The sequence below is a fragment of the Pantherophis guttatus genome, chromosome 2 (assembly GCF_059756535.1).
Source record: "Pantherophis guttatus breed Tessera chromosome 2, ASM5975653v1, whole genome shotgun sequence".
NCBI classification, from domain to species: domain Eukaryota; kingdom Metazoa; phylum Chordata; class Lepidosauria; order Squamata; family Colubridae; genus Pantherophis; species Pantherophis guttatus.
Genome location: NC_142064.1, coordinates 164496325 through 164508639, shown reverse-complemented (window position 1 = coordinate 164508639; position 12315 = coordinate 164496325). Strand labels below are relative to the sequence as shown.

The 12315-nt window shown below is 38.7% G+C and overlaps 1 protein-coding gene and 1 long non-coding RNA gene across 5 annotated transcripts in view; one reads left to right on the top strand and one right to left on the bottom strand.

Annotated features, from left to right (window-relative positions):
• Nucleotides 1-11474, top strand: part of MXRA7 (matrix remodeling associated 7) — a 64087-nt gene extending 52613 nt beyond the window's left edge. For 2 of the 4 annotated variants that reach the window (XM_087887205.1, XM_087887206.1), the window contains one exon: nucleotides 673-2306. In XM_087887205.1, the coding sequence (XP_087743331.1) occupies nucleotides 673-712 (40 nt within the window). In that variant the 3' untranslated portion in view covers nucleotides 713-2306. Of the gene's footprint in view, nucleotides 1-672; nucleotides 2307-6919 lie in introns of those variants that run through there. The other 2 variants (XM_034408561.3, XM_087887204.1) reach the window with 2 other exon arrangements.
• LOC117660465 (uncharacterized) overlaps nucleotides 1-12315 on the bottom strand; it is a 28880-nt gene that overhangs the window by 11784 nt on the left and 4781 nt on the right. The gene's annotated exons all lie outside the window — the stretch shown is intronic.

The following is a 12315-nucleotide window of genomic DNA, read 5'->3' as shown; positions in this document are numbered from 1 at the left end:
AATTGAAAATGAAAGTAGCATTCATAGAATGGTTACATTTTTGGACATTTGAAAATTGGCATCTGCCATGGGACTGTATGAACGAAAGTTTTATCATCTTGCTTCATTCACGGGAATTTTGAAAGAAGTTGGATGAATTTCCAGTACAAAAAGGAGCTTGTTGATAACTATGCAGTATGACAGTCCCCTTCATTGCAAGTTCCAGTTCTGGGCTTAAATCTGGCTTCTGACAAATAGAGCAGCTCATATTGAATCCCCACATCTGAACCAATAGGGCTTGTTCATGAATCTGAGCAATAAATCATGGGATGGCTAAAGAAGGTAGTACTTAATACAGACACAGTTCTGTATTTCTCCTTTCCCCAAATGTCTAGTTGTCAGTTTTCACTTTATAGGGCTAGAGTTCCTGATGGAAAATTAGATGTGCTGTAGATACTCGTGTTCTTGGGCATAGGCTATCCTGCTGCAAATGATGAAGTAACCTCTTAAAACCTGAGGCATCCTTATGTTATTTGTGTATGCCCAAAAGGTCTAGAAACTTTCCTTAAGACTCCTTCCCTGCACTGAGTTATTCTCTTATTAAAAAAATAAAAGCATTAGTAATATATAACTGACCCAAGGTAACACAATTAAAATGTATTCTCTTTATTTTCTTCTTGTTTCTCTTTGCAGAACTGAAGACTATATGAAGTTATCCCTAGACTCTTCCTAAGACTTACCTTTTGGCATTTTTAAAGGCTTGAGGAAAAAAAAAAAGGGCAAAACCCCAAACACAACCGAAAAATATCCCTCAAAATATAAGACTTTTTGTTTGGCTGAAGCTGAGTTCCTCAGAATCAATCCTTATAATATCAAGATTGGAACAAGTTGGGGTGTCTGGTCTGGAGAATTATATGGCTAGAGAAAATAACAGGCTACATTAGGAGGGTTCTGTTCTTGGATGTAAGATAAGATCTCGGGGGGAATAAAGCAAACACACTTCGTAGTGTTCAGTACTCTATTATCTGCAGCCTCTCCCCAAACAGAACGAAAAGAAAAAATTAACTAGATAACCTGGACAAAAGTGATCAATTATTATACAATGGACCTGTTTCCTGTCTAGATGGTAGAACAAGCTAGAGTTGACCCCTTTTCACCACTCTGTCCTGGACCAAAAAAACCTCCTAGATAAATTTGAAGACAGAGCTGTAATATATAAAAGCTTCTGAAGGTTCCTTCCACTCACAGATGGAAAGTTGGTTGCGTGATACTCTGACCTCCTAGAAATGAGACAGTATTTCATCTTGGATAGAAGGATGTCCTAAGAAACTAGAACGATTTACCCTAAACACATGTATTTAGAAGTTTGTCCCACTGAATTTAATGGGATGTACTCCTAAATAAGAGTATAGGGTTGCAGTCTTAGTATAACAATTTGTGACTAATTTTAATTGCAAGGATTAAAAGTGCTTCATTAGCTTAAGGTTTTGTTTACTTGACACTTCAAGCCTGTTCCCAAGAATGGAATCTGAAAATGTGAGCTATGAAATGTAAAATGGCCCTTTGGTTACCAATTTTACATTTCCTAAATAAGTTTAAAGATATAACCATTTTTATGTTGTGTCACTATTCTGTTATCACATCAATTTTGATATTTTACTGATAATCACGTCCTGTTTGATAGATTGGATCTTTTTTTAAATGTTGCTCTCCTATATTTTGAGGGAAAGCTTCATAATCCATTCCCTGTTACTTTTTGAAACAAAACCTTAATTATTTGGAAATACTTGAAATTATTTAGTCAATCATTCTTTGGGACACATAGGTTTAAGAACTGTTTTCCTCTAGACTAATTCCCTGTCCCCCAGGCTTATTTAAGAAACAGCAGGAAGCTTTGACCATAATTAATTTTAAAAAAATAAGCTTCCATTCCTATACCTATTTTCTCTAATATAGTACAGTTTGCAACCAAATCCCATTCATATAAGGACACTCTGCTTTGAGATATTTATTAGCAACCACTTTGCCTCCAATTCACATTGATAGACTCAGTGTTCAAAACACCATTAACTATGCAAATAATGCCTTATATACAATATAATCTTTCAGTATGCAGCAATACATATATAAGGAAAATGACTAGTGGCAATGAGAAAAGCTATCTCTTCAATAATGAAAAACATTGCTGTCTGAGTGGGCTTTTTGTTTTTTGTTTTTGTTTTTGTTTTTCTAAATATGGAGGTAGATCTTGTACAAAAAAACTATAATTTCTAGCAGTTTCAAAATGTATATTGCCATTTTTCAGTCCAATAAACATTTAAATAGTTTTCATGTTTGGTCATTGTGTTTCTAAATATGCATAGTCAGAGGTGTGCTTCAGCTGGTTCAGACCAGTTTAGGTGAACCGGTTTTTAGGATTTTGTGCAGTTCGGAGAACCGGCAAATCACAACATTAGGTGGCCCTACCGCTCTCCGCCCCTCCCAGTCACTCCTTATCTCGCCTTGGCCAGTGCCTAGAGTTATGTCCCCAGTCCAGTTCCTTCACTCACTTGCCCAGCCCACGCAGTTCCTGCAGCCCAGCTGATCTCTGTGCCTTGCCCACTTGCCTGCCTTGGCCTACCATGCTGGCCACGCGGCCCAGCTGATCTCCGTACCTCACTCACGCTGCTCACCGTGGCTGCCTGCGCTCGGTGTGGACACACAGTAGGCTCGGCTGCCTTATGGGTCTGGCTCTCGCCATCTTTCCGTCCACATGCCACCTGCTTGCCCTCCGCCTTGGCTCTGGGGGATGTGCTAGTTCCTGCCTCTTGCCTTCTGTGGGGCCTCCACCCGCATGCCGGCCACCCGCTCAGCCACTTCTGGGAGACCACCGTGCTGGGGCTGAGACCACTGCTCCACTGCAGTGGGCACATGCACATTTGCCTGCTTAGCACGGCGCCACCAGGCGCTCCCCTCATTGGAATCTGAAGGGCAGAGGTGTGTGGAAACTCTGGAGCTTGCCTTCAGGATGGATCAGTTCATTGAAGTCAGGCTTTGCTCCCCAGGAAGGGCCCTACGGCTGCACTTTTTAAAAAGGACTTTTAATGAAACCTCCAATGCTGCAGCCAATCCTGAGCCAAAAAAAACAGCTCTCCCCTCCCCACCTGGCACGTCTGCTTCATCTCACTAAATCGGGCTTAGAGCCTGGGGGAGGATGAGAAATTTAAAGGGCGGGAGTGGGGAAGGACGGAAAGGCATCAGAGTTCATGAAGTAAATTCAAGTTTCTTAGCTTGGACCAGCAAAAGACGGCAGGTGGGCAGCGGCAAGGAATACAAAGGACAACTGGAGAGATGGAGCAGCGCTCGGCCATCCAGGCTTCAAAGAAAAGTTCGCTTCAGGGCAAGGGGCGCAACCAACGCCACTTTCTAACTCTTCCTGCTAAGCTCCAGATCCTACAAAACAAGCCGCAGTGTTCAGTCTGTGCGCCCATCTCTTGCCTTTCTAAAGGGACACCTCCCCTCTTGCTCCAGCATGTTTCCACCATGGTGGAAACCACCGTGGTCCCACCCTTTCAAGAAATGTTTCTCAAAAGTCACCCCAAAGGTAATCAAAGTAGGCTCCTTATCCTACATCCTCATTAGGGGTAGTCCTCGATTTATGGCCACAACTGGGCCAAAATTTCCATTGCTAAGCAAGATTTAAGTGAGTTTTGCTCTGTTTTGTGATTTTCCTTGCCACCGTTAAGTGATGTTCAGTAGTAGTAAATAAATAGACATTGTATCTTGTTGAGACCTTTGAGGTGAGCGGAGGCGGGGCCAGGCATGGTGAGTGACACCGAGTTGGCCACACCCACCCATTCACATGACCACCCAGCTACGCCTACCCAGCAGAGAATCGGTTGTTAAATTAGTTGAATTCCACCACTGTGCATAGTATACACACAGCTCTTGCTTCCAATAAATTCAGATTTGAATTGGAACTGGGAAAGGTATGATTGATTGCCCTTAGAAAACAAAACCATAGTTTAAATTACTGTAAGAAAGAATGTCATTCACAGTCCCCAGATTTGAATATTACTGAAAATCTATAATGAGATCCCAATCATGCATAGCGTGCAAAGAAACCTATAACTATTTCTGAGCTAGAAATATTCTACAAGTAAGAGTGAAAAAACATTTCAAAAGCAAGACTAGAAAGACCCTTAGGTGGTAACAAGAAACAGTTGGAAGTGGTTATTTCGTCCAAAGGAGATGTTACAAATACTGATTGGAAAGGTGTCCACATGTTTTAAACCTGCAATATTCACCATTGTTTTGTTTTGGATCTATTAACAGCTACGCATAAATAGTAAGTATGCATTAAAATTTGCAGAGAAATTTTAATTTTGTACTAGGTAAAGGTTCTGTTAGCTTCATTAGGGATTCATTGAAACACAGTTTGATCAAGAGTGCTAAACTTTTGCAAACAACCGTATAGATGTAAAACAGGAGTATTAGTGTCCTAAGCATGTCTGCATACAGGTAAACTTTGCTAAGCATTTTTCACAGCTGGTAATGTTTCTGAGCCAAGCTTGTTGTAAACCCATGTCTTTTTAGAAGTGCAATAAAAGGAAGATTTTTTCTCCCAGTGTCAGTTCCTAAATCTCTGGCCTGTATGCATCTGCAGGGCTATAATTTGTACCACTGTAATTGCTAAAGAAATCAATTGTCTACATATCTGGGCAACTGGACTGACCCTTCCAGGGATGTCAAACTAGTGGCCCATGGGCCGGATGCATTACTCGCAGGCCATGCCCACCCCAGCTCCATGAATGGGGAAAATGTCACGAAACGGCACATGATGGCAACATGACAGAGCGAGTTTGACACCTGTGCTTTACACTGTTAAAAATAAACATGCCACATTATGACTTGGCATGATTTTGTTGGGGTTTTTTCCCCTTGGTGGACTGACAAGTGTGGTGCTATAGGCACATAGGCATTTAGATAAAAAAAAAAAGATCCTAGGAGCATCTGAAACTTGACACCTCTGCTTTTTGAGAGCTTGAAAAGGAGTAGTGGCCATCTGAAAATTAGCCCAAACATCAGAGAGAGACTTTAGAAACTTTAAAAATGCCCTCTTAGTTATATGGAGTTCTGGCAGATGATGGCAGAGGCAGATTAAGAGACAGATCTACAAGCATTAATGAATGCAAAAAAGGGCTCGGGGCCACAGCCCATTCAAGAAGTAGGGCAGCATTAGCAGCAATCCTGAATACCATGCCACACTTATACTCAGCAGAAGCAAGCAAACTTTGGAAAAATGAAGGAAGCTGAGAATCCCCGTTAAACTAAGATAAGGGAAATATTTTCTAAGCCCTGGGTAAACATGTTTCATTTAATGTTAAAACGCTACAAGTAGTCCTCAACTTAGAAACCATTTATTCAGCACCTATTTGCAGTTGCAGAAGCACTGAAAAAGTGACTTACACCACCAGTCCCCAAAATTATGGCTGTTGTAGCACTTCACAGTCACACGATCCAAATTAGGGGACTTGGCAGCCTGCTCACAATTACAACCTCAGGGGTGCTGCTTCACCTCCCCTCTACCCATCTAGCTCTTTTCATGGGTGGCAGCTATGCAGCTGGGGCAATTTATGGGATGCTTTGGCTTTGTACCATGCTGTTGGCGCTTTGTGTGGTGCAGCAGAATGAAGGGTGGGCTGGGCTCAGAATGCAGAGGGGCAAAGGCAACTGTGGCTGAGGCTTGGGCACTATCTGGGGCACAGTGGCTTTGCCCCATTCTGTTGATACTTCCTGGAATTCTGTGGCTTTGAGCCATGCTGTTGGCACTTTCCATAGCATAATGGTTTTGCGTAGCACTACTGGGATGGGGCAGCTGAGGCTTCTGGGGTGGCTGCAGCTTTGCACAGTGGCTCAGGGGCTTTTTCTTCTCCATGTACCAAGGAGGCCCTGAGCCACAGCATATTTGTTCCCTAGCCTCCCTGTGCTTGCACACATCACACATCCCATACCCTCTTTCCCAAGCCTCCCTGAAACTCATGCATGGCTTGCCTTTGCCAGGCCTCATTCCCTTGCAGTACCCCCATGCTCCTTATGGACTCCCTCTGCTTCCCACTTAACAACCCATACATCTCGAGTTATGACAGCAGCCAGGATTGCTGGTATTGCTGCAGTAAAGTGATGCATTCAACTCCATAGCTTAGTGATGGAAATTCTGATTCCAGTTGTGATGATAAGTTGAGGGTTACCTGTTAGGAGAAGATGGATTGAGTCTCTTAAGAGGGTGGGTAAGATAATCAGTCCAGGCTGAGATCCATCTAATGTCATATTCCAGGCCACTGAATGACAGTACTTTAGAAGCATCCTCATTTGACTCTAGTTGTGTCCACATTTCAACTGGATATCCTTATTAATAGTATCAGAAAATAGTGATAATGTGGCAGTACTATAATAGTGTATTTGTAAGGTACACTGGATTTCTTAGCTGTTGCTTGTTCTTAAAAATGATCTTTACAGCATGTGCTGTAATTTAAACGGGTGAACAATAAGTGATTGTTCAGCCATTTAAATTATTTAATTTGTAGGTGAATAGTCTTAGTGCCTTGTGTAATTTTTCACAACCCAAAATATACATTGCAATTCATGGTATCAGGGAATTCATGCAAGGGGTAGCTTCCTAAAAGTGAAAATGTGTCTAAAAAGTATGAGGGGTCATCCCGCATAAAAAAGCATCTTGACAGGGGAGATTCTAAACCAAGATTCCCAGCATTTCAGATCAAATGTGTGCAGTCTTTTATTCTTAGGGTAAAAAAAAACTTTTATTCACACATCTCTATCATGCATTTTTTTAAATTTTAAATAGGAAATATCCCATATTGCAAGCTATCTTGTCAAACTCCAGTGTCTCAAAACAAAAGTATCTCCATTTTTCTCTTTTTTGTTGTTCTCTTCTTGGCAGGGTTCAGAGAGAGCAGCTGGCTGCCATCTTCACCCTTCTAAAGGAAAAATCAGACACTTTTGGAGATATGTCTGAATCTGATATCAAAGAACAACTTAAGCTTTATGACATGTAGACTGTAAGTTTTTTTCCCCTTTCAGTATACTAAAGGTGTAAAACCTGTAGTTTTCAACATTAGAATATATTGTATGTGAAAATGCAATAAGTAGTTTTTTTATTGTATTTTATCTTTTAAAAATGATTTTTGAGAAAGAATAAAAGTCATTCAGTTGTGTCAAATCAATATCTAAGGAGGTCTGCAAATCAATATTTAAGGAGCTAAAATATACCAAATGCTGTTGTAATTTCTTACAGTGATCTTATACTGTTATTGAATGCAAATGTCCTGTTGCTACAGGCAGATATGTTACAGACAGTGAATGATATTTGAGAAACTGTCTTTGAACTTATCTGTAATATGATGGAGACATTTAAAAAAGAATTTTCTCGATAAAATAAGTAACCAGTGAGTCTGAAACTAATACATCAGAAACACTACTGTAAATCTAAAAACAAGTGAACAGTGTCTGTCACTTTAGACTAAACTTTGTTTTCAAAGAAATTTGTGTTCTAGATTAACTCTGTAAATATTTAAGCTAAAAAGTGTCAAGCTGTAGAAGTTACATAATTTTGTATACATTTTTGATGAAATGTTTTGATAGGGGCTACGGATAATACATGTGTGGATTGTTAGATTTCTTATTACTGCATCCACAGTGTTTTAAAGCAACATTACAGAAGTGGCATTGCCTTAGTGTGGGATGTGGGTTTTTTTCAGCTTCTCAGCCACAAAAAGCCCTTGACTGATTCTATTACTGACTTGAGTTAAAAGTAGGCTGAGTTCACAAAAGTTCAGGTCCTTTAATAAAATATGTTACTCTGAGAAGTTACTACCAGGCTCCTTCTCATTTTGGGCAATTAAAGTAAATCTACTTGAGAGCCAGTTTGGTATAGTGGTTAAAGGCATCATAAGTTCTACTCAGTGGTGGGTTTCAAAATTTTTTACCACTGGTTCTGTGGGTGTGGCTTGGTGAGCGTGGCATGGTTTGGTGGGCATGGTTTGGTGGGCGTGGCAGGGGAAGGATACTGTAAAATCTCCATTCCCACCCCACTCCAGGGGAAGGTTACTGCAAAATCCCCATTTCCTCCCAATCAGCTGGGACTTGGGAGGCAGAGAATAGATGGGGGCGGGGCCAGTCAGAATTTTTACTACCAGTTCTCCGAATTACTCAAAATTTCCACTATCAGTTCTCCAGAACCATAAAATCAGCCCAGGGATCTTGAGCTAGTCACTGTTTCTCAATCCTAGAAAAGAGCAAGACAAACCACTTCTGAAAAACTTGCCAGGAAAACTGCAGAAGTACTCCAGGAAGTCACCAGAAGCCAACTCTGACCGGAAGGCATTCCCCCGCCCCACAAATCTACTTAGCACCACGGTCAGCAAAATTGATTTGCTGCTGCCATCTGCTGAGGTAGAAGAGCAAATACCTACAAATACCTTCTTAAAGAGATAATTTAGACACTGGTTTTTGTAATAGATGGATGGACCCAGAGAAACTGTGGGTGGGATTCATGTGGAATTTAGTTCTAATAAAGAGGCCAAAATGACTTTATTATTAGGATGCGAAGTTAGCTGAAATACTGTTCAGTGAAACACCCCAGAATAGAAAAGCAAACAGGTACTCAGGCTATGCAGTTTCAAGGTTGCAGTGGAGATGCAAGTTGTACCACAAAATGGCTGTTATAGATAATGGAATAACCCCACTAGAAGACTGTTCTGGAAATTATGATAGTCGAAAGTAAACTTTGGAGGGATTTTTTTACTTCCTTAGAAATGTGTAAACGATCAAATGTAGATTAACCAGTGCTATGGCACCATTTGAAATGCTTTTGTATGAAATTTACTATATAAGTTTGCTTGTATGTGTATTCAGGGACTTTCACTTTGGAACCTTACCTAACAAGTCCTTGTGTGTCTAAGACTGTGCAGATTCTTAATAAAGTTTGGGAGATTTTGAGCTGTGTCCTGGCAGTAGAAAAACAGACTCAAACCTCATCATCCAGGTGGCAGAGAAGACAGAGGGGCCCTGCGGAGTATTTCTCCAACAATTTATACTAGGATGGAGATTGGGTATGCTGCTGAAAGAATGTTTGGTTATTTTAATTATTTCTGGAACTTCTCCTTTTCTTAAATAAAAGAATTCATGTTCCACATACTTCAGGACTGGTGGCAAAATGTATATGTACCCAACTAACCAGCTACTTGAAAGCTTGGTATTTGTGTTTGTGCTGCTTGGAGTAAGAAAAGAGAAGCTGAAAACTGGACAGACACAGAAATTGCCCTAAATCTACCTCTTTGGAGTAAATCAGCATTTTGGCTTTTTCTTCTTTTCAGTTCAGGCTTTTTTTCCTGATAGCATCAAGGATGCACTATCAGAGTGCAATATTTCATGACACATCTAAGGACTATGTCTCTGTAGTTAAGTACTAGTACTTTACAGTATATGCCCGACAGCTAGAATAAATGTTTTAAAGGAGGTTCCTCCACTCCCAAGGAGGATAATTTAGAACTACTGCGGATAGCAGCCTTGCAAATGGGTCATGTGAGAAAAGGGCATTGATCCACAAGATTGGGAACTTATTTTGTTCCATGTATAAATCCCTAAAGCTCTAAACCACACCAGTCCTAAAGTTGGCATTGTAAGTTCCATCTACTGTAAACTGACTGAGTTTACATATCACATGAAGCCATAACCAACTGAATTCACCTACCTAAGACATAAACTATGGCTTATAAAAAAAATCACAATGGTGGGACTCAAATAACGTAAATCATATTATGAAATCAAAGAACTACAGAGTCAGAAGTGGCTGCGTGGCCTCAAATCCAATTGTCTGCTCTATGCAAGAATCTAAATTAAAATACCACAACAAATAGCTATCTGAGTTGTGCTTGGACAGATCTAATGGAGTACATTATTTTTTGTTAAACTCTTCAAATTTTCCTAACATTTTTCTATTCCCCTAATCATGCTCATTACAAAACATGTTCGATGTTTTATGAATCATTTGGTGTTTGTCTGATTTTTTTCTTAAAGTGTGATGCTCAGAACTGGACATTAAACTGAGGTAGGTGTGAAAAACTTCTGGTTGACATTGCAGCGGGAACGGACTGGAAAATAGCGGGCTCTGATGAGCCACGTGAAATCCAGCTGGACAAACCGCTGCCGGGAGGCTTTCAAGCTATAGCCATCTTGCAGGGATGGTGAAGAAAGGAGAGGTGTTTCATGGACCGCAAGGAATTGGCAATTTCCTCGCTGGAACAGAAACAGCTCTCTCAAAGCGGCAATGGGGGCGGTGGCCATCTTATGGTGGTCACCTTGAAGCTGGGACAACTGGACCTAAGAATTGAGCTGGAGCGGTATTTGGACAGAGTGCTAGAACTGGGTGAGATAATTGCCGATTTATTTAGAAAAAAATGAAATTGGAGTTTTAAAAGAAATTCCTGAGTTTGAAGTAGCGGCTATCTGGCATTTGGGGGGGAAACACATGCGGAAAAAAGAAAAAGCAGGGACTGTAATATAAAAAGCCTAAGAAGAAGTTTTAGATCTGGAAAATTGAGAAAAGTAAAATATTTCAAAAGGGAAAAAAAGTGATTTTCAGAAGAAAACAACAACTTATATGAGGATTTTATAAATTTCTGGATATTTTGATAATTAATTGGACTTAACAGACTATTTTGTAATGGAATAAAAACGAAGAGTACCATCTGCTGGAGGAAAGAAAAAGAACTATAATACTCTACTTAAATAGACAAAACAGAATAGCAGCTGGAAAATTCGACCTTGGCCATATAGAAGAAGATAATTTGGACTGTGAGAACAATTAAGGAGTGACTGTGTTTTACAATTGAGATTTTGTTTCATTTCCCTTCTCTCATTGAAGATAGCCTTTTAATTGGATTTGACTGTTGCTGAATTTGGATAATTAATAATTGAGAAGATCATTTTAAATTTGAAGAACTAAGGAATAATTGAAGAAGAAAAAGAAGAAAAGAAAAGAAGAGGAGATATAAGAAAATTAAATAGACTTTAAATTTTGCTAATTGCAAAGAGATACAATTGGGGAGGTTTTAATAATCTTATAAATTGCTACAAAATGGAGTTGCAGATATATGAAGAGCTAATTTTGATGTTTAAAAGTATGCGTGAATCTTTATTAGGCAAAAAAGAAACAAAATTCACTGAAAGATATAGAAAAAGAAAGTGAAGAGGAGTTTGAAGAGGGAATTGTAAATGAGAAGAAGTTAACAATGTTGAAGAGAAAATATTAAAAAATAAAAATCAGATAGATAATATTATAGAAATTTTTGGGAATGTAAAAAGAGTAGAGAGGAAAGGGGGGGAAATTTCCCCTAAAAAAGAAACAGTTAAAAGGGAAAAAGGAAATATCTGGGAGAAACAAGGGAAAGTTTTGGTGAGGGATGCTCAAAAAGTACAACAAAAAAAAGATAAAAGGAAGCCAGAAGATGAAATGTAACATATATAAAAAGAAGAAAAAGAGAATTGAGAAGTTAGAGCGAGATAAAGGGTCGAGCAAAAAAACTATTAGAAAATGGGAAAAGATTGAGAGATAATGGTTAAAGATGAATGATGATGAGGTAAATATTATTAAATATATATAATAAGGTAGATTGATGAATGGGAATGGGAAAATAGGCAATATAACAAATAGTTATTTTGATAGTCTTGAATTTAAATTGTTACTGTATTGGTAAGAGAGAAGAATTATAGGATATACTTTGATGTTATTTAGGTGAAAGCATTGAATATGAAATGATAAAGAAATATGTAAGGAGAATAATATGGCAGAAGTTGAAATAAGATATGGTGAAAAATGACTATAAACAATTATATCAAAAAGATGAGTGAATAGAATTTGTTTATATTAAATCTCAGCAGATAGAAATGTGAAAATAAGTAATTTTATAACATTATTAATTTTGATAACAATGTAAATTAAGATGAATATTTAAAATATCAATTGTAAAGAGAATAACAACGTTGAAATCATGTAAGCAATTATTATTGTAAAAAAGAATGAATAGAACTTGTTTGTGATAAATCTCAGCAGATGGAAATGTGAAAATAAGTACTTTAACAACATTATTAATTTTGATAACAATGTAAATTAAGATGAATAATTCAAATGTTAATGATTGGGAAAAAGTAATTAGAGACATACTTCCGGAAATGAAGAAAGATGGTAAATAACTGGAATAAATGAAACTGAGGAGAAATATAAAACGTAAAATGATCTTATCTGTAAGTAAAATTAAAAATGATAAAGAATTATGG